The 21,540-nt window shown below is 30.8% G+C and overlaps 13 protein-coding genes across 13 annotated transcripts; 8 read left to right on the top strand and 5 right to left on the bottom strand. All coding sequences in view use genetic code 12, as the record gives it.

The window, feature by feature from the left end:
- Nucleotides 1-866: 866 nt before the first annotated feature.
- CTRG_00218 (ribose phosphate diphosphokinase subunit) lies at nucleotides 867-1,841 on the top strand (the record flags this gene model as incomplete). Its single annotated transcript, XM_002545391.1, has 1 exon — nucleotides 867-1,841. The coding sequence occupies one exon, from the start codon at nucleotides 867-869 to the stop codon at nucleotides 1,839-1,841; it is 975 nt and encodes a 324-aa protein (XP_002545437.1).
- A 90-nt stretch (nucleotides 1,842-1,931) lies between these two features.
- Nucleotides 1,932-4,403, bottom strand: CTRG_00217 (autophagy protein; the record flags this gene model as incomplete). Its single annotated transcript, XM_002545390.1, has 1 exon — nucleotides 1,932-4,403. One exon carries the CDS (start codon nucleotides 4,401-4,403, stop codon nucleotides 1,932-1,934), a length of 2,472 nt encoding a protein of 823 aa, XP_002545436.1.
- Nucleotides 4,404-4,927: 524 nt separating this feature from the next.
- On the bottom strand, nucleotides 4,928-5,470 carry CTRG_00216 (uncharacterized protein; the record flags this gene model as incomplete). The annotated part of the gene is made up of 1 exon (XM_002545389.1): nucleotides 4,928-5,470. One exon carries the CDS (start codon nucleotides 5,468-5,470, stop codon nucleotides 4,928-4,930), a length of 543 nt encoding a protein of 180 aa, XP_002545435.1.
- Nucleotides 5,471-6,600: 1,130 nt separating this feature from the next.
- Nucleotides 6,601-7,575, top strand: CTRG_00215 (uncharacterized protein; the record flags this gene model as incomplete). The annotated part of the gene is made up of 1 exon (XM_002545388.1): nucleotides 6,601-7,575. The coding sequence occupies one exon, from the start codon at nucleotides 6,601-6,603 to the stop codon at nucleotides 7,573-7,575; it is 975 nt and encodes a 324-aa protein (XP_002545434.1).
- A 227-nt stretch (nucleotides 7,576-7,802) lies between these two features.
- Nucleotides 7,803-8,576, bottom strand: POL30 (proliferating cell nuclear antigen; the record flags this gene model as incomplete). The annotated part of the gene is made up of 1 exon (XM_002545387.1): nucleotides 7,803-8,576. One exon carries the CDS (start codon nucleotides 8,574-8,576, stop codon nucleotides 7,803-7,805), a length of 774 nt encoding a protein of 257 aa, XP_002545433.1.
- Nucleotides 8,577-8,890: 314 nt separating this feature from the next.
- Nucleotides 8,891-9,433, bottom strand: CTRG_00213 (peptide alpha-N-acetyltransferase; the record flags this gene model as incomplete). The annotated part of the gene is made up of 1 exon (XM_002545386.1): nucleotides 8,891-9,433. The coding sequence occupies one exon, from the start codon at nucleotides 9,431-9,433 to the stop codon at nucleotides 8,891-8,893; it is 543 nt and encodes a 180-aa protein (XP_002545432.1).
- A 1,103-nt stretch (nucleotides 9,434-10,536) lies between these two features.
- Nucleotides 10,537-10,905, top strand: CTRG_00212 (uncharacterized protein; the record flags this gene model as incomplete). The annotated part of the gene is made up of 1 exon (XM_002545385.1): nucleotides 10,537-10,905. The coding sequence occupies one exon, from the start codon at nucleotides 10,537-10,539 to the stop codon at nucleotides 10,903-10,905; it is 369 nt and encodes a 122-aa protein (XP_002545431.1).
- Nucleotides 10,906-11,122: 217 nt separating this feature from the next.
- On the top strand, nucleotides 11,123-12,058 carry FBA1 (fructose-bisphosphate aldolase; the record flags this gene model as incomplete). The annotated part of the gene is made up of 1 exon (XM_002545384.1): nucleotides 11,123-12,058. The coding sequence occupies one exon, from the start codon at nucleotides 11,123-11,125 to the stop codon at nucleotides 12,056-12,058; it is 936 nt and encodes a 311-aa protein (XP_002545430.1).
- A 432-nt stretch (nucleotides 12,059-12,490) lies between these two features.
- On the bottom strand, nucleotides 12,491-12,826 carry TIM12 (Tim12p; the record flags this gene model as incomplete). The annotated part of the gene is made up of 1 exon (XM_002545383.1): nucleotides 12,491-12,826. The coding sequence occupies one exon, from the start codon at nucleotides 12,824-12,826 to the stop codon at nucleotides 12,491-12,493; it is 336 nt and encodes a 111-aa protein (XP_002545429.1).
- Nucleotides 12,827-13,179: 353 nt separating this feature from the next.
- Nucleotides 13,180-15,279, top strand: CTRG_00209 (putative tubulin tyrosine ligase; the record flags this gene model as incomplete). Its single annotated transcript, XM_002545382.1, has 1 exon — nucleotides 13,180-15,279. The coding sequence occupies one exon, from the start codon at nucleotides 13,180-13,182 to the stop codon at nucleotides 15,277-15,279; it is 2,100 nt and encodes a 699-aa protein (XP_002545428.1).
- A 933-nt stretch (nucleotides 15,280-16,212) lies between these two features.
- Nucleotides 16,213-18,522, top strand: CTRG_00207 (DNA damage-responsive RNA polymerase-degradation factor; the record flags this gene model as incomplete). Its single annotated transcript, XM_002545381.1, has 1 exon — nucleotides 16,213-18,522. The coding sequence occupies one exon, from the start codon at nucleotides 16,213-16,215 to the stop codon at nucleotides 18,520-18,522; it is 2,310 nt and encodes a 769-aa protein (XP_002545427.1).
- On the top strand, nucleotides 17,474-17,917 carry CTRG_00208 (uncharacterized protein; the record flags this gene model as incomplete). The annotated part of the gene is made up of 1 exon (XM_002545380.1): nucleotides 17,474-17,917. The coding sequence occupies one exon, from the start codon at nucleotides 17,474-17,476 to the stop codon at nucleotides 17,915-17,917; it is 444 nt and encodes a 147-aa protein (XP_002545426.1).
- A 2,395-nt stretch (nucleotides 18,523-20,917) lies between the features above and the next one.
- NHP6A (high-mobility group nucleosome-binding protein) lies at nucleotides 20,918-21,118 on the top strand (the record flags this gene model as incomplete). Its single annotated transcript, XM_002545379.1, has 1 exon — nucleotides 20,918-21,118. One exon carries the CDS (start codon nucleotides 20,918-20,920, stop codon nucleotides 21,116-21,118), a length of 201 nt encoding a protein of 66 aa, XP_002545425.1.
- Between the last annotated feature and the right edge of the window lie 422 nt (nucleotides 21,119-21,540).

Genomic DNA, 21,540 nt, shown 5'->3' with positions numbered 1-21,540 from the left:
CAAATGAAGAAACTGAATATTTAATTAAATCCTCTCAAGCTGTGGATATTATTAATGGTGAAATTAAATCAAATGCATTACCTGATCATGTATCAATGTTGATTAATTCAAGAAATTTCAATTGATCAATCATCAATATCCAATAATTGAAAAATTTAAACAAAGATATTTTAAAAATTACTTCAAAATATAATCTTGGATTTATATTAAATAATAAAGAAATAATTCCAAATTGATTCAACTAATGGATATTTTAATTATACAATTAATGAAGTACTTGAACCTGCTCCAATTTCTCCAATTGATGGGAAAAGTTGGGAAATTTATAGTGGGTCATTAAGATATTTATTTGAAGATTTAATATTTCCTTCAAATGATTCATCTATAATTGTATCTCCTTATTTAGCTATTGGTAATACTGATACTAAGAGTTATTGGGGATTATCGGAAAATATTTATCGATATCAACCAAATATCAATTCTAAAAATTCAAATATCCATACTATTAATGAGAAATTATTATTTGAAGGTCATTTACAAATTATGAGTTTTTATTATTTCTACTTACAAGTAATTGACAATATTGATGAATTGTAACAGTACAAATATCAAGGGTATATATATATATATATATATATATATATATATATGTGTGTGTATAAAATGAATGATAAAAATCACGTGATGTTGTTACTTTTGCGCTACCAACTGTATATACACGACATTTATTCAATGTCGTCGACCCCATGTGTACGACAAATCACAAAAATTTTTAATTAATTTTTTTTTTTCTTTTCCAATCAACTCATCATCATTGTCATCATCATCATCATCATCTCGTAGTCAAAACCCAACATACCTCCCCTATGCACGGACATAGTCAAAATTCAATTAAGTTAATTGCAGGTAATTCACATCCTGAATTATGTGAAAAAATAGCATCTAAATTATCAGTACCTATTGCTAGAATTGGAGCATTTCAATATACTAATCAAGAAACAGCCGTTGCAATTGGAGAATCAGTACGTGATGAAGATGTATATATAATTCAAACAGGATGTGGATATGATAAAATTAATGATTTTATAATGGAATTACTTATGATTATAAATGCATGTAAAGTAGCAAGTGCAAGAAGAATTACTGTTGTTATACCAAGTTATCCATATGCTAGACAAGATCGTAAAGATAAATCAAGAGCTCCAATAACAGCAAAATTAATTGCAAATTTATTACAAACTGCTGGATGTAATCATGTTATTACAATGGATTTACATGCTTCTCAAATTCAAGGATTTTTTAATGTTCCTGTTGATAATCTTTATGCTGAACCTACAGCTTTAAGATATATTAAAGAAAATTATGATTCAAAAGATATTATTATGGTTTCTCCTGATGCTGGTGGTGCTAAAAGAGTTGCTTCATTAGCTGATAAATTAGATATTCAATTTGCTTTAATTCATAAAGAAAGACAAAAAGCTAATGAAATTTCAAGAATGGTTTTAGTTGGTGATGTAAATGATAAAATTTGTATTTTAGTCGATGATATGGCTGATACTTGTGGTACTTTATGTAAAGCTGCTGATGTTTTATTGGAAAATGGTGCTAAAAAAGTCGTTTGTATAGTAACTCATGGGATTTTTTCAAAAGATGCTATTGAAAAATTGAATAATTCAAATATTGAAAAAGTGGTTTGTACAAATTCTTTACCTGTTCAAGATAAAATGGATAAATGTGATAAAATTGAAATTATTGATATAAGTTCTACTTTAGCTGAAGCTATTAGAAGATTGCATAATGGGGAAAGTGTCAGTTATTTGTTCAACAATGTTCCTGAATAATCTTTTTATATATACTCATACACACACATATATATATATATATATATACAAAGAGTGAAACTGATTAATACATACAATTTATTGTTGATTTCATGTCTTCTCCTCATCAGCTTCAATCATAAACCAAGTAACTCCAACACTTAATTGAAATGGATTAATATCCAAATTTGAAAAATTCTCTTCGGTTACTTGATATTCAAGAATTTTTCGAACTCTACCAATAAACCAATCTTTACCAATAATTTCATTAGTTTTCAAAAAATAATGAGGTGCTCCAATATTAAATGCTGCCCATGGTTGGAATTTCTCATCTTCATGATCCATTTCATTATCTGGTCGATCTATTCTTGTTGGTAAAAATAAAACTAAATCATTTTCTTGAAATCCATTCAAGGTGATTTTATTATTGAATTTATGCATCAATTTCTTCATTTCTTGTTCTTTAACTTTGTTCTCCTTAGTTTGACGTTTGGCAAATCCTTCAACATCACGGAACCTTTTAGAAATCGCATTCAAGAAAAACCTTGTTGTATTACTACTATCCTCTTGTAATTGAACATTGGATTTAAATGCCATTGTGGTTAAAAATTTGTCAAACTTGTTTCCCTGTTCAGAATCGAATTTAAACAAATCATTAAATACTTGAATTAATTTCAATGATTGATCATTATATCTGTCGACAACAGAATCACTTTCATTCCCAGAAGAATAACTATCAGGCAATATTGAACTCAATGGTGGAATACCGCCTACCCAACTCATCTCCTTTTCGATATCTTCAATAACATTAGAATTTGGAACATCAAGCAGCATAACCAGAATGTCTTCTTCACCTAAGCTTGAGCTTCTCTTTGATTTTAATCCCTTAACACGTTTAATCTTATATATACTGTCTTCTTTAACCAACAACAACCCCATGGACTCCAATACAAAACAGTACTCCAAAAAGTATTGGAAAATCTCTTGGATTACTCGTTTAATATCATTCATAAGGTTTATAATCACGTTATTCAAGTCATTGATCAACAAATCATGTCTCTTTTGTTTGGTTTGAGTTAATTCCATTAAATTCTCATAATCTTCACTAACTTCATCCAATTTGGTTTGCATGTTCTTCATATCACTAGTAAATTGGTTACGTTCTTTGGTGAATTCGGCTTCTTTAGAAGACAAGTTGGATAATAAGTCATTCTTCATATGTATAGCATCATTCAATTCATTACGTAAACTGGTGATGGTTTTATTCAATTCAGAAACTTCTTTGGATGATGTTGTGGTCAAATCAGTAAAATGACTAATCTTGGATTCCAATTCACTAATTCGACTATCCCTAGTCGCCAACTTCTTGTTAAGTGATTCAACTTCTTTGTGATCCATTTTATTCTCCAATTTGAAAACTCGGAATTCTTCATCTTTATCATTTAGTTGTTTCATTAACTCATCAATTTTCTTTTGATGTTCTATTTTCATCAGTTCGATCTCTTTTTCAAGTTGACCAATTTTCTCATCTTTGGATTTAACTTGTTCGTATAACTCTTCATTTTTTAATTGCAATTCGTTGTTTGATCTCTTGAGTCGAATATTGTCAAGGTGTTTGTCGATGACAGAAGAATCTAACGTTTGTGATTGTTTAATTGTACTAGCACCAGCACCAGCACCTGTAGTGGTGGCGGCCTCCTTAGTGGATGCACGACGCAGCAACAATTGAGTTGGATCTGTTCTTGGTGGTGTAACAGCTTTTGGTTGGATAATCATACTCATCTTGTTATCCATAGAAACGCTAGATCCATTTCGAATAACTGGCCAATTATTCAAATTCCTATACTGCTGTTGATGTAACAAATTCTCAAGCTTCTTAATACGTGATTTCAACCCCTTTATGAGATTCAAATCAAAATCAATTACTTCATCAGTAGTTTCCTCATCAGCTAAATGCTTCAGTTTGTCATTATCCGTAAACGATGTGAATGTACTTAACGATGAAATTATCCTTGTTACTTTTTTCATATTGTTAGTACAATTAATCAAATCTTTAAAATTTTTGTTTAATAATTCAACAAAATTCTTGGACACTCGAGAGGACTCCACTATCGAAATATATTTGATAATATCATCCCTTTCAATTGGCAAATCGTGTAATATACTAAAACTATCTTGTTTGTTTGAAACAAGAGTGACATCGATATGTGGTAATGTTGTTGCCACTGGTTCGTTATCAATCAATGATAAAAATGTCCCAAATTTTTTCCACCAAATTCCTCGAAATAGCTTTTCATGTTCAATTATTGTAGAGAATTGTTCACTTGCGTTGTTTATTATCCCCTTGGAATAGAAATCAGACCATTCAAATTGACGTCGTTTTTCAATAAGGGCAAATCCAAATAATAATGGCATGTCAATTGTAAGGGATAAATAATCTTCGTGCTTCTTGACTTTGTTAATTGTTTCGTAACTAACCTTTCCTTCTTCGTCATTTTCTGATCCAACGTCTTCGGGTTGATCATTAGAAGCATCATCTTCAGCTAACTTTCTCATTTCAGTCTTAACATTGACCATTCTCATTTGAACATTAGCAATGGTATTAAACAATTGACAACTATTGCGAATAAGCTTATCTTTGAATTTTTCCAACTCAAGTAGATCTTTATATATAATCCTAGCATTATCATAAATTGTTGCAGAATAAACGTCTCGATGAGTTTTGAAAACTTGTTGTAAATCACCAGGACTTAAATTTTCAATATCATCGGCGATATTTTTAGTGTTTGATTGAATTGTTTCCAAAGCACCTTGCAAATCTAAATCTTTAAACTTTTTAATAGAATCATTCCTCGAACTCTCGATGAATTTGTCCACTTTCACTTTATCATCATTCACATTATTAATATCTTTACTCAAATCGTTAAATTTCTTAACAATTGTTGGTAAATGCTTTTCAATATAATCAGAAGCGGATTTCAATTCTTCTTGCTTTAAATAGTCACTTAGTTTAACGGTGGTGTTACCTATTTTGAAACTAGGAAACAGTTGTAATTTGCGATAATTCTGAACCCATGATTTATGCAATGTCTTATAATTTATCAATTTTATATAATTGAAGAAGTTATTAAAATTTTTCTCAATTTGCTGGTAAAATTACCAGCAAATTGAAATATTGTATTTAATGATTTAAATATAACATTGATTTGTTTAATCAACAGTCGACAATATTCCTCCATGACTAAACTATACTGAGATACAGCTCTTGCCCAACCTTGATTGATTTTCAAATTGCTTGTGATGTTTTGCTTCAAAGGTCCATGGTTACTGTTACTCCCCAAAGAAGATTTCTTTGGTTCATTAATTTGAATTTCTGATTGGGAATAATGATTGATTAAAGAAGGGTCAACATTAGATGCAAATAATCTCTTATCATACACAAACACTTCATTTATATCGTTAATTAAATTATAATTTAATTTAATACCAAATGATGTCAATAAAAATAAATTATCGACATTATCAATCAGATAAGATTGTTGTAGGAATTTTTTGAATTCAGGTAGATTATGAAATCGAACTGGTTTGGTGATTTTAATGGACATCCCATTATGGGCATTATTGATTGTTAGATATGATATCTCTGACATAGACGGTAACTATTCAAAGTGGATGATATATTTATTAAAGTGGGATTAGATGTATGTACTAACGAATTGTGGGATTTGGTTTTTTTTTATGGGGTTTTTCTTATTATTATTACTATTAAATGACGATAACTTTTTCGCTGAAACTAAAATATAAAAAATCAATCAATAGGATACTTTTTTTTTCTTCTCTTATTAGTTGAATGATAAACTGGAGGTAGGTATTGGTGATAGTTTGGTAATATCAAAAAAGAAAGAAGAATAGATTTTGGTTAATCAAATGGTTGATAAGGGAAAATGACAACCAAAAAAAAAAAAAAAAAATTAAAAAAATCTTACAGCCATGGAGCACAGGATCCTTTCTCTCTTTTTTTTGTTTAAGGCTGCTAGTTTTTCCCCTTGATTTTCTGACACACACACACACACACACACACACATACAACAAAAATAGAACTGACGGTTTAATAGTGACACGTGATTATAGAGTTTAATGATCTATGGCTCTTATTAATCCTATCTAAAAAGTGGTTCCCTTGGAAAGTTATCATATGAGTAGTTTGTTAAATTCACTTTCTAATCTTGCTTTGTCACGTGATTCGATGAGGAATAGTCTATATATTTTTTGCCACCAAAGGTAATTGCGGCTAAAGATTGTCGGTTTGAAAGAATGTATATTTTACTTCACAACTTATTGGGTATTGTACGGGAAGAATCTTATCGGGTCAGTGTTGCTATATATATTTTTTGGATTAATCATATTAGTAGTATGATGCAATACTAGTTGTGATGGTTGCAACAATTAATACCCGCACGTGTAATGAGATCACCTGATTTGTCTTTATATAACTTTTTTAATCATAAAACTGTTATAAACTCACTTCCTGCATAACCTCCTCCCCCACCCCCATTTACTAGTTAACATATAAAGTGCTGCAAAGTTTTTATTAGCAAATCAGACTACTGGTCGTGTGTAATAAACAAAAAAGAGAAAAGTGGCAGCACCTACAGCGGAGAGACTGAAGAAGAAGAAGAAGAAAAAAAAACATTGGTTGTATCAAAATTGTTGAAATAGCAAAAGTTTACCACAAAATTCCCCTTTAATCAAATTCCCCTACACAACAGCAATAATAACAATGTTAGATAGTACATCCCTTGAGGTGATATCCCGATTTAAACAAGCTTTAATTAGTAGAAATGCACAAACTTTAGAATCCACATCAAAGGATAAACCATTAATTGAAGGTACAGAAACATTACCTGTTTACAATCGAGGTTTAAAATTAACATCATCATCGTCATCGTCGTTGTCTACAACAAGTAAATTACAACCAGGCGTGAGTACCTTAAAACCTAAAACTGCAGAATATAATGGTAAGAAATACGTTGTTTTAACCAATGAAAGCATCGAAGGTGATAATTTACGAAATAAACGAAAATGGAATGATACATATGGTGAAAAACAAACTCAAGATCAACAAGAATTAGAATATGGAGAAGGAATAAAAGAAGGTGATGAAGAAGATGAAGAAGATATTCATCCTTTGAAAAAATCAAGAATTGTTGAATTATTATCCCCTTTAAATCATCCATCTGAAATAATCACACATCCGGCAATTTCAAAAACTTATAAACTGCAAACATTATCAAAATTAGCTTATGAATTGATTGAATTAATTGAAATTGAACAAAATAATTTAAATTGGTTAAATAAATTATTGCAAGTTTTAAATGGTGAAGATTGGTTTTATTTATTGGAAGAGAATTTAGGATTAAAAGATTATGATCATTCATTAGATGAAGAAAAAACTAAAAAAATTAATTCAAAAGATAAAAGTATTGATGAATTTGAAGATGATGAAGAAAATTCAGCTGATCCATTTTTTGCTTTACCTACTGCTTTAAAAAGATATGAAACTTATCAACAGAGTTTAGAAGCTAATGATCCATTAAAAGAAGAACTTATAAATTATCTTCAAGTTAGTATTCAAAGACAACATGAATATATTAAAAATTTAACCCTGTTGAGAAATGGTTTGGTTAGAGCTGATAGATTAAAAAAAGATTTATATAAATGGGGTAAAGAAATGTATGATAAGAAAAGTAGCTAAAGATTTTATTTAAACAATATGTGTACAGTTGTATATTAGTATAATCAAAGAAATAAATGAAAAAAGAAGAACTACTACAAAGTTTCAAATCAGTTAGATAAATATGGGGAACAATTTAAAAATTAATAATCAAAAAAAAAAAGAAAAAATTAAATCACTATATTACAATCAAATAAGAAGGAAAGAACTACTATTTCCTCCTATTGTTTTACATCATCTAAATAAATCTATTCTTCGTCATCGAATTTTGGAGCCAAGTAGTATCTCAAATAACCACCACTTTCCATTTTGAATTCAAATAAAGCTGGTGTTTTATCAGCCATTTTAATGGTGACATTAGTGGACAAAGTAGAAGCTTTAACAATATCATTCAAATATTTCAAACCAAAAGTTAAATCAACAGGATCATCCAAATGAATACTAACACTACTATCTCCATTTTCAGAACTACCTTTAACAACGACACTACCAGAACCATTTTCACCTTCAGAAGTGAATTTAATAGAATCTTTAGTAACAACAAGACGTAAAGATTCACTGATAGTTTTCAAATCTCTTACAAGTTTAGCAAAATCAACACTTGGCATATTTACAACAGCATCATATTCCATATCTTCAATTTGTAAGAATTCTGAATCAAAATCAATCAATTTCAAAGAATATTCACTAATTCTATCTTTTGTAGGATCTTCAAGAACAGTCACAAGTTGATCTGGAGAGTCATCAGCCATAAGAGTCAACATATCATCATTATTGGCAGTTTTAATAATTTTACTAAAACTTTCCAAATCGACACCCAAAGTAACTTCTCTATCACATCTATATTCTTCAAATGAAGAAACTGAAACTAATAATGAGACCAATAAAACACGAGAATCATCAACAGCTTGAACAGTAATACCGTGTTCTGAACAATTGAAATTACATTTCTTGACGGAATCCTTGATGGCTTCAACAATTTTCTTTAATAAAGAAGCATCAGCAAATTTACCTTCTAACATGACAAAAATGATAATATAATCTATAAATAAATAATTAGTTAAACAATTAAATCAATTGATTGATTAGTTGATTAAAAGAATGGTAAGAAAAAGAAAGAAAGTGAAAAGAAAGTAAAAATTGTAAAACTTGAGATTTTTTTTTTTTATTTTGTCGATGAAACTTAAAAAGAAGAAAAAAAAAATTGTGACACGCGTCTAGTCGTGGTTCACCGCGTCGCTAACATAAGAAATACGTGTACATGTGGCCAAATAAAAAAAAAAAAAAAGAATAATTACGTGCATTCGCCATATAAAATACAGTATCTTGCTTTTATTTATACTATTGGAGGTAAGAAAGCAATTCTTGATCTTGCCTTTTCACTGATTGGTAAGATTAATCTATAAGCATCATGAGTACTTAAATAATATCTGTATAATCTTTTTGTTCTTAAGAATCCAAAACTTTCATATAAATTCAATGCACCTTGATTTATAACTTCAGTTTCCAACATGATTTCATCAACAGCATCATGTTTTTGCATATTTTCAATAGTTAATTTGACTAAATTTGAAGCTATTCCCCTTTTTCTATAGGATGGATCTATAACTAACATCCCTATATATCCTCTCATTCGAACATTTCTATGAGGTTCTATTTTAGATATAATAACTCCAATGATTTTCTTGGTTGATGATTCAGGATCTTTGACAGTATAACAATATTGGGGCCAATTGTTCAAAAAATACCAATAAACATAAATTGAATAAGGTTCTGATAAATGTAGGGCTATTAATTTTGATATTTGTTGGAATTCATCTTGATCGTTAATATTAAATTGATGATATGATAATCCATTGATTTCTGTTATTAGACTCATGATTTCTGATATTGGGGCCAAATGAAAAAAATTAAATATAAAAAATTAAAAATATATTTGATCTGATTGTACGAACTAAAATTAAAATGAATACTGTCTCACTCGCGTGACTTTATGATATGATTTTAATGTAAACTTATTTGTGTAAAGTTGCGTTGGCTGTGAAACGTTTTTCCATGAATAATTTTCAGTTGTATTGGTATAGTCTGGTGACGAAATTTTTTTTTTTTTTCATTGGGTGGAAGATTGTTTTGTTTTTTTTTTTTTGTTCTCTTTTCTGCTACTGGTTCAGACACACTCACTCTCTCTTTCTTGTTGGTTTTGGTTGTATTGTACGACCTCGTGACCTTGCTCCACTCGTCCTAAATAACTGGTATGTACACTACTTTATAGTCCGGAAAGTGAAAAAAAAAAAGAATCAATAAATCAAAACCTGCAAAATTTGAAAGTCACGTTTTCATAGAGTAGTGGTAGAGGTTTGTAGCCAATAAAACTAGTTGATATTACTCATAATATAGTAATATTCTAACCAATTGATTAAGGAAGTTTTCATAGGTAAAACTTTAACTTTTTATTTTTTTTTCTTTTATCCAACTTTTTTAATTGTTAAGTTGGGGTAGAGTAAAGTACCCGGGGTTGTACGGAATCATGTCTCACAGATTATTCCTCGGAGGTTTAATTGTCAAAAGGGACTTAAGGGCGTTTCGATTAAAACACATGAATTGTGAGTGAGAAAGAGAGAGGGAGAATGAGGATCAGGGATAAAGAATTCGAAACGGGAGCTAGGAACAAAGGAGATTGATTACCCCAAACTTTTTTTGTTCCCAAATTCTACATCGTGTAGTACAGAATATAAAATTTGATTTCCCGGATTTGGATGAAACCATCAAATATTACAATGAACCAATTGATTCTGAAGTATTTTGTATTATTACATAATGAATAGAGAAAAGGTGTAGCATGACGTAAAGTTGTTTTTTTTTTCTCTCTTTCTCTCTTTTTGCAATGTAAGCCAGGATCAGATCAGAGAGAGAGAGAGGGAAAAGTAAGATGATGAAGGTTTCGGAGCAAAGAATTCCACAGTTGGGTTTATCAATCAGAAAATGAAAAAGAAATGCAAAAAAAAAAAAATTTTTTCAGGCTCTAATTTTGATTACACATTACAGAATGGGAATCATCAGATGGTGGTGAGACAAAATTACAAAGAGCAAGAGAGAAAGAAAGAAAGAAAAAAAAATTTTTTAGTTGAGAATTCTCGTGGTGCGTGGCGGTTGGGTGGTTTGGCCAGGTGCGTGGTGTGCTTTTTCTCTCTCTCTCTGTCTCTCTCTCTGTCTCTCTCTCTGTCTCTCTCTCTGTCTCTCTCTCTGTCTCTATGGTTCCATACAGCTGTTACTGTAATAACACCGGAGAACATTCAACTCTTTTTTAAAAGAAATATTATTTTTGTGTCACAGTGCACGCACTCACATTAGACAGCAACAACAACAACAACAACAACCCACTCCACCTCAATTCAATTCCCTCACATTAGCATTTTTTTTTTTTTCAGATAAATTATATAAATAAGTTTACAACCCCCCGTCGTATCCAATTTTTTTTTAATCTCTTTTCTTCTTTCTTTTCATTATCATCACAATTAATTTACTTTAATTAATTACCTAATCAAAAACAACTATTAATCGATCTACAATGGCTCCTCCAGCAGTTTTAAAGAAATCCGGTGTTATCTACGGTCAAGATGTCATTGATTTGTTCAACTATGCCCAAGAAAAAGGTTTCGCTATCCCAGCTATTAACGTCACTTCTTCTTCCACTGTTGTTGCCGCTTTAGAAGCTGCCAGAGACAACAAAGCCCCAATCATCTTGCAAACTTCCCAAGGTGGTGCCGCTTACTTTGCCGGTAAGGGTGTTGACAACAAAGATCAAGCCGCTTCCATTGCTGGTTCAATTGCTGCTGCTCACTACATTAGATCAATTGCTCCAACTTACGGTATCCCAGTTGTTTTGCACACTGATCACTGTGCTAAGAAATTGTTGCCATGGTTCGATGGTATGTTGGAAGCTGATGAAAAATTCTTTGCTGAAAACGGTACTCCATTGTTCTCCTCCCATATGTTGGATTTGTCTGAAGAATCTGATGACGAAAACATTGCCACTTGTGCCAAATACTTCAAGAGAATGGCTAAAATGAACCAATGGTTGGAAATGGAAATTGGTATCACTGGTGGTGAAGAAGATGGTGTCAACAACGAACACGTTGAAAAAGATGCTTTGTACACTTCTGCTGAAACCGTCTTCAAGGTTTACGAAGCTTTGCACCCAATTGCTCCAAACTTCTCCATTGCTGCTGCTTTCGGTAACGTCCACGGTGTTTACAAACCAGGTAACGTTCAATTGAAACCAGAAATCTTGGGTGACCACCAAGCTTATGCTGCTAAACAAATTGGTACTACCGCTAAACACCATTGTACTTGGTCTTCCACGGTGGTGTCTCGGTTTCTACTCAAGAAGAATTCAACACTGGTATCAAGAATGGTGTTGTCAAGGTCAACTTGGATACTGATTGTCAATTTGCTTACTTGTCTGGTATCCGTGACTACATTGTCAAGAACATTGAATACTTGAAGACCCCAGTTGGTAACCCAGAAGGTGCTGACAAACCAAACAAGAAGAAATTCGACCCAAGAGTCTGGGTCAGAGAAGGTGAAAAGACCATGTCTGAAAGAATTGCTGAAGCTTTGGAAATCTTCCACACCAAAAACGCTTTGGCTTAAATGTAATGAATACAATTTTAAGAAATGTATAGTATAATAGATATTTAAAACGCACTTTGTGAATCTTATCTCACCCTGTAGCTGCCCACAATTTTAGTCATATTATTCATATTCCCTTTTAGTAGTAATTTAAAGACGGAGGCACTTCTCGTCACTCTATATAATAGGTGTAACATCAATTCTAAAAAAAAAAATAAATCATTAATTGTACATTAAAGAAAGATCTAATATATACATGGAATTAAAAGAAACAAATCAATACTATTGTTTTGTAATACTATTATTATTTATTGGTATCACCATTAGCTATAATATCTTGAACTTTTTTATATTCAGGCATTGAATTATATGGATTGAATCTGAAATTTTTTTGTAGATAATCACCCATGAAAACATTGGCTTTTAAATATTTAGAAACACAACGATCTATACATTCTTGTTCACCTTTAGTTAATTCACCTTCACCATAATGATGTAATAAACATTTAGATTCACATCTTCTTAATAATTTATTGAATGTAAATGCCATTGCTTCAAATTGAATTTCTGCAATTTTAATCTTTTCTGGATCTATTTTAGCTTTTGAAAATTGTGATGTACTTCCTAAGAATACTGACATGGTGGATAAATTCTATAAATAAAGATGATGATTATGATGATGATGATGATAATAAATGAAGATGACAACTGTTGGTTATGCTTGTAGTGATGATAGTCGGTTGAGTTTATGAAGAGAATGAAAAATGTTAATTTTGAAGATCCTTTTCGTTGTTTCTTCACTTTTTTTTTTTCTTTTGCTCACTCTTCGTTGGTAGGAGAATTGAGAAGAAGTAAAGTAAAGTAAATTTTTTTGCACAGCTGTGTGTGTGTGTGTGTGGAACTAAACCCAAATAAATACTGTGGAAATTTTCCTACATCCCCTTCCCTTTTGTTCATCGTTTTTCTATTTGAGACAACACCAATCACTATACAATGCACGTGTTATTAACTAATGATGATGGACCATTGAATGATAAACTGTGTCCATATATGAAATATTTAGTTGATGAAATAATCACTAATACAAATTGGGATCTTTCAATAGTTGTACCAGATCAACAAAGATCATGGATTGGTAAAGCACATTTTGCTGGTAAAACATTAACTTCAAGTTATATTTATACTAAAATATCAACATTAGAACCAAATGATAAAATCAATTCATTTGAAGGTCCATTTAATCATCCTGAACCAAAATATCATAATGATAAACAATATCAAGAATGGTGTTTAATTAATAGTACACCTGCTGCTTGTGCTGATATTGGAATTCATCATTTATATTCAAATACTAAACAAAAACCAATTGATTTAGTTATTAGTGGTCCTAATTTTGGGAAGAATTCAAGTAATTTGTACATTTTAGCAAGTGGTACTGTTGGAGCAGCAATGGAAGCTGTTACTCATGGTATAAAATCAATTGCTTTGAGTTATGCATTCAATAATTTAGATCATGATTATTATATTTTAAAAGAAGCTGCTAAAATATCAGTTAAATTAATTGAAAAATTATATATTAAATTAAAAGAATCTGATGAAATTGATTTATTTTCAATCAATATTCCATTAGTTGATTCTTTAAATATTAAATCAACTAAAATATCTTATGCTCCAATTTTACAAAATTATTGGAAATCTATTTATTCTCCAATGGATGAACCTAATGAAAAGGGGCAATCACAATTTTCATGGACTCCTGATTTTAAACAAGTTTATAAAGATGGAATTAAGGATAAAAACCATACTGATAGTAGAGTATTGTTAGAAGAAGGTATTAGTGTTACTCCTTTAAAGGCTGCTTTCAAATTCATTGATCCATTACAAGGTGAAATTAAATTAGATGAACATGAAGAAGTGGTGGATAATGAAAAGACTTTTTTGATTACTATTCCTGAAGAATCATACATTTATGAACCATTAGTTGAACCATTTAAAAAATTGGGTTATAAAATCACAACTGATAAATCAGTTATTGAATCTTCTTCTGAATCGCCTATTTTCCATTATGGTGATTATGAAGATATTGATATTGATTCAATTGGTATTAATAATAATTATTTCATTCCTTCATATATTTATCGTAAAGCACTTATAAGAAAACATTATTTGGCAAATACTGTTCATCATTATGTTACTAAAAATCCACAATCTATATTGAAAAAAGCTGTTCCTGAAAGTTATCAATTAGAAGTTGATTATGCTGAATTTTTGGATGATGCATTGGATGATGCTTATGAATTGAGAGAAGAAATTAATCAGGGTGATAAATTATGGATATTAAAACCTAGCATGAGTGATAAAGGTCAAGGTATTAGAATTTTTAGAACCGTTGATCAATTACAAGATATCTTTAATTCTTTTGAGGAAGGTAGTGATGATGAGGAGGAGGAAGATGGTGATAACAATGGGATTATTTTATCACAACTTCGTCATTTCATTGTTCAAGAATATAAAAGTGATCCTTTGTTATTAAAACCTTATGATAATAAGAAGTTTCATTTACGTACTTATGTTGTATGTCTAGGTGATTTGAAAGTGTTTGTCTACAAGAATATTTTGACATTATTTGCTGGATCTCCATTTAAGTTACCAACTGATGCTGAAGAAGAAGAAGAAGGTATCTCAATGGAGGGTCATTTGACCAACACCTGTTTACAGGAAGGTGATAATCCATTAGTTGTACCATTCTGGAAATTACAAGATGTTTCAACTTCAGAGAAGACTGAAATCTTTGATCAAATATGTGACATTGTCAAGGAGTTATTTACTGCTGCTACAAGTGTTGACAAGATGAATTTCCAACCAATGAATAATGCAATTGAAATCTTTGGTATTGATTTCTTAGTTAATAGAGATTCAAGTGTTAATTTATTAGAAGTCAATTCATATCCTGATTTCAAACAAACTGGAGATGATTTGAAAGATGTCATTTATGAACTATTTGAAAGAACAGTTGTTGAGTTGATTGACCCAATGGTTAGTAAAAAAGATGTTACAGCCATTGAAGATAGTAATTTAGTACAAGTGTTGTAATAAAATATATATAGAGAGAGTTGATTTTTGACGTCTATGTACAATTGGTTGTAAAAAAAAAAAAAAGACTTCCACTGTTGCCATTGGCTGTCACACGACTTTTATGTGTGCGAAACGGGCCAAAAATAAATGAAGTCATTCAAAAATAAAAAAAAAATGTCTGAAACGGCAAACCACAAAACGATTTCGCCCGATCTGTGGCAAAATTTTTCTGTTGTTTTTACTTTGGCTTTTAAAAGCCCATAAGACAAAATCAATTGCATTGGTTGACAGATTTTGATACTCTTTAGTAATGCTCAATCTAATATACATAATTGTAGACTAATTCTAATATTCAAAATCAATAAATTTCTCTTTTTCATGATAGATTTCAATTGAAATTGCTGTTAATGCAAAAAAAAAGAAGAGAGAAATTTACGGCCAAATAAGAAAAGCAAAAAAAAATTTTCTTTTTTTTTTCATCAAAGAAATCTTGTCCATTTGCACACGACTATGAAACTTTTCTTCGTTGAACAAGAAAACAGAGTGAGAAAGAAAAAAAAAATTGCATACCACATTCCCAAAAAAAAAAAAAAAACTCTCCATTTTCATCATTCGAGTAGGGAAATATATTCTTTAAATCTTTCAGTTAATCAATCCAAATCAAGTAACTTTTATTTCGATCAAACAATCATCATCAATAACTAATCGTTAAATCTCGAAATAATTTTTTGCTTATTGAAGAAAATCGAAACAACAAAGATCCATAAAAAACAGAAGAAGAAAAACTTTTCATAATTTTGTTGAGAGAAAAGAAGAGAGAAAGAGACAGGGCTAATTGATTTTTTTTTATTAATTAATAACAGTAATCTTTATAACAAGAAGACCGGAAAAATCACCCCCTAATCAAAAGGAAGAAGAATTTATATAAATAAAAATAATAACGGAATCACTATGTCCACGTTTCGAAAATCATATAAGAATCAACTGAAAAGATTCAATAATAGCCACAGCAATAGTAGCAGCACATCTGTCGAATTGACAAATTTGGTTGAGATGTTTCCTGATTGGGAAGCTGATGAATTGCAAGGTTTATTGTCAGAAAATGATAATTCATTAGAAATTGTCATTGATTTAATAGTTAATAATAAAGTTTCTAAATGGGAACCAATTAAGAAAGAAAAACATAAAAAGAAGGAAAAAGAAACTGAAGATCATAATAGTTCAACTAATGGTTCAACTAATTCTGCATCTACTTCTTCAACTGCCCCTTCATCTGATAGAAAACCTTATAATAAATCAAAACCACAAAGTTCTTCAACTAGACCTCCAAAGAAACAACATGCCAATGCTAATTATAAAAAAGGTGGAGAAAAATCTGCCGAAAAACCAAAGCCTACTTCTACTACATCATCTACTACCACCACTCCTGTACAAAAAGAAACTACTCCTGCTACCAATTCTTGGGCTGCTGCTTTGTCTAATGATAAACCAAAGAAATCAGTAGCAACTACTGAAGAATCTGAACCAGTAGAACATGCGGAAGAAGATGGTGCAAAAGCACAACAAGAAGAACAAGAAACAGTGGCTGAATTAGACAATACTACTACAACTAATGGTGAACAACAAGAACAACAACCAGAAGAAGAAACTACACAGGAATCACAAGCTCCAGTAGAACAAGCTAAACCTGTATTAAAAGAAGCTGCTATTCCTGAACCAAAACAAGGATCCTGGGCTTCTGCTATTACTCCAAAGACTGTTAAACCAAAGGCTAAACCAGCACCAAAACCAGTTTCACAACCACAACCACCAAAAGAAGAGGAAGAAAAAGAGGAAAAAGAACCAGTTGTTGAAGAACAAGTTTCTGAACCAGTAGAATCAATTGCTGAAGAAACTGTTGCTGAAGTTAGTCAATCTATTCCATCTGAAGAACCAATTGAAAGTCCAGTTGCTACTGCCACCACCACCACTGCTGCTACTACTACTGAACCATCTATTGTTGAACAACCACAACAACAACAACAACCACAAGTTGTTTTGCCAACCTCTCAACAACAAGTTAACTCAGTTGGTATTTCATTCGGTTCATTGTCTATCCAAGAAGAATCTAAAGACGCTGAAGTTCCAAGAGAAGAAGTTATTGCTGAACAAACCTCCCAACCTGAACAAACTCAACAACAGCAACAACAACCTATCCAAGATCAACAACGTTATGGATTGTACAACCAACAACAAACTCAACAAAGATATCAACAACAACAACAATCTGCTTATCAACAACAACCTCAACAACAACAACAACAAAATCAATATTCTAAACAACAGCAACAACAACAACAAGCTCCAATTCAGCAACAAACTGCTCAGCAACAATATGATTACTACAATCAATTCCAACAACAATATCCACAACAAACTGCTCAACCAGGTGCTCAATTTGGTGGATACCCAGGATTTGATTACAGTGGATATAATCAACAAGCTTTTGCTGCTGCATCTCCAGCTGCTAACCACATTGCTACATTGGGTGGATCTGCTGGTGTTGGTGGTGGATATGGACAATATGCTCAACAAGCTGGATCTACTGATTCATCTCATAGTCCAATTACTAATCAATCTACTTTACAACAACAACAAGCTGCTGCTGCTGCATTGAATGCTCAACAACAGCAACAACAAATGCCAACACCATTTGGTTATCCAGCTTATTATAACTACTATTATAATAATCCATATTTCAATGCTGGTGGATTAGGTTCAACTGGATTTGGGGCTCCACAGCAAGGAAATCAACAAGGTCAACAACCAACCTCTTCACAAGGTGCTAGTCAACAAGGACAAGCTCAACCACAAGTTCCATCAGCCGGTAGTCAACAAGGAGGAGCTAGTATGGGTAGTAATGGATTTGGAGGACAACAACAATATTATAATCCAAATCAATTTAATAATAGATACCCAGGTTATTCTTATCCTCCACAACAACAGCAACAACAACAACAACCTGTTCAACAAAATGCTGGTCAATCACAACAAGGATCTTCCCAATCTGCATCTAATTCTGAAGGTGCATCTGATGGTCAACAATCTTCATCTCAAGGTCAACAAGGTCAACAAGGTCAAGGTCCACAAGGTGTTCAACAAGGTCAAGGTCAACAACCACCAGTTCCTCAACAACATATGATGCCACAATATGGAGGATATCAACAATATCCACAATATGGATATCAAGATTCTAACCAATACCGTGGTGGATGGTATTAAACGATGAAAAATTAAAAAAAAAAAATTATAGACAGTCATTATAATGAACACAGATAAAGAGGAAAAGAAGATTTGAAAAAAAAAAAAAATAAAAAGAGTTTGTTTAATTTTCTAATGTTATAGATGAATTTGATTAATGATATAATGTAGCTATCATTTATTTTGATTTAAATTTAACATTAGAATAATAGGGTTGTTGTTTCTTTTCTTTATGTTAATTGAATGAAGACTTGTCTAAAGAGGAAAAGATTTGTTAATCTTATTCTCCTTCTTATTATTATTATTATTATTATTATTATTATTATCATTTATTATTACTTTATATATATATATATTGTGTGTGTATTTTAAATTTAACAATTTTTTTGGAGGTTTGTTTGTGTTTAAATAATGTTGATATTGAGTGTAGAAGATAGTGTTGTATTATTTGTAGAAGCGTAACATGGATGTTATATATTGGTTGTAAATGATGAAGATGATGAGAATTTTATCATTCTTTTTTTTTTGCAACCATTTGGTGGTTTAATAATATTCTGATAGATAGTAACTATGATAAGCTTAATAGTTACTATTTAAGCAACAGAGTACACAATTAGAAAATGATTATAAGGATAGATAAAAGATAATCGTTTTCTTGATCATTAATACAGTTGATACTAAATTAATCATCTTGATTAATGGGTATCTTTGGTTAATGGATAATCCTATCTTTCAGTGGGATTGTCTAATGGTTGTCTGAATGGTTGTCTGTATGAATTGTATTTGTTTACGTTATACAATTTGTTGACACTCACTACACTCACTCATACACCCTTGAAGTCCAAGTTGTATATCAAATAAGAAACAACAGAAGATAATATCTTATTACTGCTTATTACTGGTTAATTAACAAAGAAATGTGTGATATCTATACACCCAAATATAGATATACATTGATCAATTGATAATTCAAGTGTAGTGTCATATTTTTGAACAAGTTGTGGATTATGTAAGAATTTACTAACAAGGCGGGAGTGTGGTCGTGTGAATGGTGACACTTTCCTACTCAAGTACACTACTAAGTTAATTAAAATGTTGTTGGTTGTTTACGTTTCGCACTTTTTCTTACAGCAACGGCGAACGAACGAACAAAAAAAATCCCTCAGTTAGTGAAAGTGTGTGAGTGAGAGAATTGTAGTATAAAAAGGTGTACTAAAGTAATTCCCACTACAAATTTGTTTTTTCTCTCTCACTCTCTTTTTTTGGTTTAACCAATACTCATTAACTTAACAAAAGTATGTATATACAAATACACCCATATATTAATTTACTATGTATGGGAGTTAATACTATGACAGAGAAAAAAAAATTGATAATGAGAAAAAACTTTTTTCCTTTTTAACAACCATCAACTATACCCATTATTATCATCAATAATCCAAATCAACCAATCATGTCGACGTTGTTGAAATCTTTGAATTTGTCCAATGGTGTTGAGAAAATTTTTTTTAAATCATTGGAGAGAAGAAGACGCCAGTTGTTGTTTTTTTTTTAATCCAAGAGGAAACCACCATCACTACAATTTTCTCACTATAACACACTATACAAGAGTGAGACAACCATTACAATGGGTTGCAAAAAAAAAAAAAATCTTACAATCATTGAACAACAACAACAACAACTTGGAAACTTATACACCCATTGAATAAATGTTGAAAAAAAAAAAATAAAATAAAATAAAAGAAGGACTAGGTTGGGTTTAATTTTTGCTATAAGGAAAAGCAATCTGTATGAATTGGAATTGATTGGTCTAATAGAAATTTCTCCTCCCATACAAAAAAAAAAACACCAACAACAAAAATAGGAGGAAATCCAGTTTCCCCCCTATTAAAAGAAAAGCAACAACACCAAAAAGAAAAACTTGTGTGAGGATGGGAACAACAACAAACAATAATTGCTGGTTTTCCTCTCTTCTAAAGAAAGAAGAAAATTTTTTTCTGTTGGTGTCCTGCACGACCTTGCTAATCTACTTACGCCACTCACTAGAGAAAGGAAACTAATTCCATCCACTATGTGTGCTGTGTATATGCAGGAAGTCGCGTGGATTTTTCTTTTTTTATTTTGTTGTTTATGGTGTTTGTGGATTGTTTATGTTTTTTTCTTCACGTTGAACGATGAAATAAGAAAGAGAACAAAAAAAAAACAATATTTATATGGGTGTTCCCATTTTCTTTATCAATTTTTTTTTTTAAGGTTTTCTACTCTCTTTTTCTTTTTTTGGATTTTGTTTTAATACTAACTATTCATTAATAGCTTATTATCATATTATTATAAAAAATGGCTCCAGGTGAAAGAAAGAAAGCCTCCCAGAAAGAAGAAGGATCCAGATGCTCCAAAAAGATCTTTATCTGCTTATATGTTTTTCGCTAACGAAAACAGAGATATCGTTAGAGCTGAAAACCCAGGTATCTCCTTTGGTCAAGTTGGTAAATTATTAGGTGAAAAATGGAAGGCTTTAACTCCAGAAGATAAGACTCCATATGAAAACAAGGCCGAAGCTGATAAAAAGAGATATGAAAAAGAAAAAGCTGAATATGCTAAAAAAAATTCTAACTAAACAAGCATACAATAACAAAAAGAATTGTTTCTTTTGGATAACAGTTTGAAATGAAATCATTGTTTATTCTTCTTTACTTCTCATGAACAAGAAGAAGTGAATGTTGTTGTTGTTTTATTGTATTGTATTGTATATTATTATTTGATTACTATTTTTCCCTTTTAGTTTTTTTCTTTTATTTGATTTGTTAAATTTTGTTTGAATTATTACTTATCTTTTTATATATATATATATGCTTGAACTTTGGAATCAAAGAATAAGGAAGATGTTATAGGTAAGCTATTGATTGCTTGATTGATTTTATATCTGTTATTTCCTTTTTGCTTTATTTCCTATCTGTTTTATATATGTATATTTCAATTTGAATATATTTTGTTTTATTACTATTTTCTTTATAATTTGTTGTTGATCTGTTACTTCAA

The sequence above is a fragment of the Candida tropicalis genome (assembly GCF_000006335.3).
Source record: "Candida tropicalis MYA-3404 genomic scaffold supercont3.1, whole genome shotgun sequence".
NCBI classification, from domain to species: Eukaryota; Fungi; Ascomycota; class Pichiomycetes; order Serinales; family Debaryomycetaceae; genus Candida; species Candida tropicalis.
Note: the sequence above shows the minus strand (reverse complement) of the source record. Positions and strands in the feature narration are given on the sequence as shown.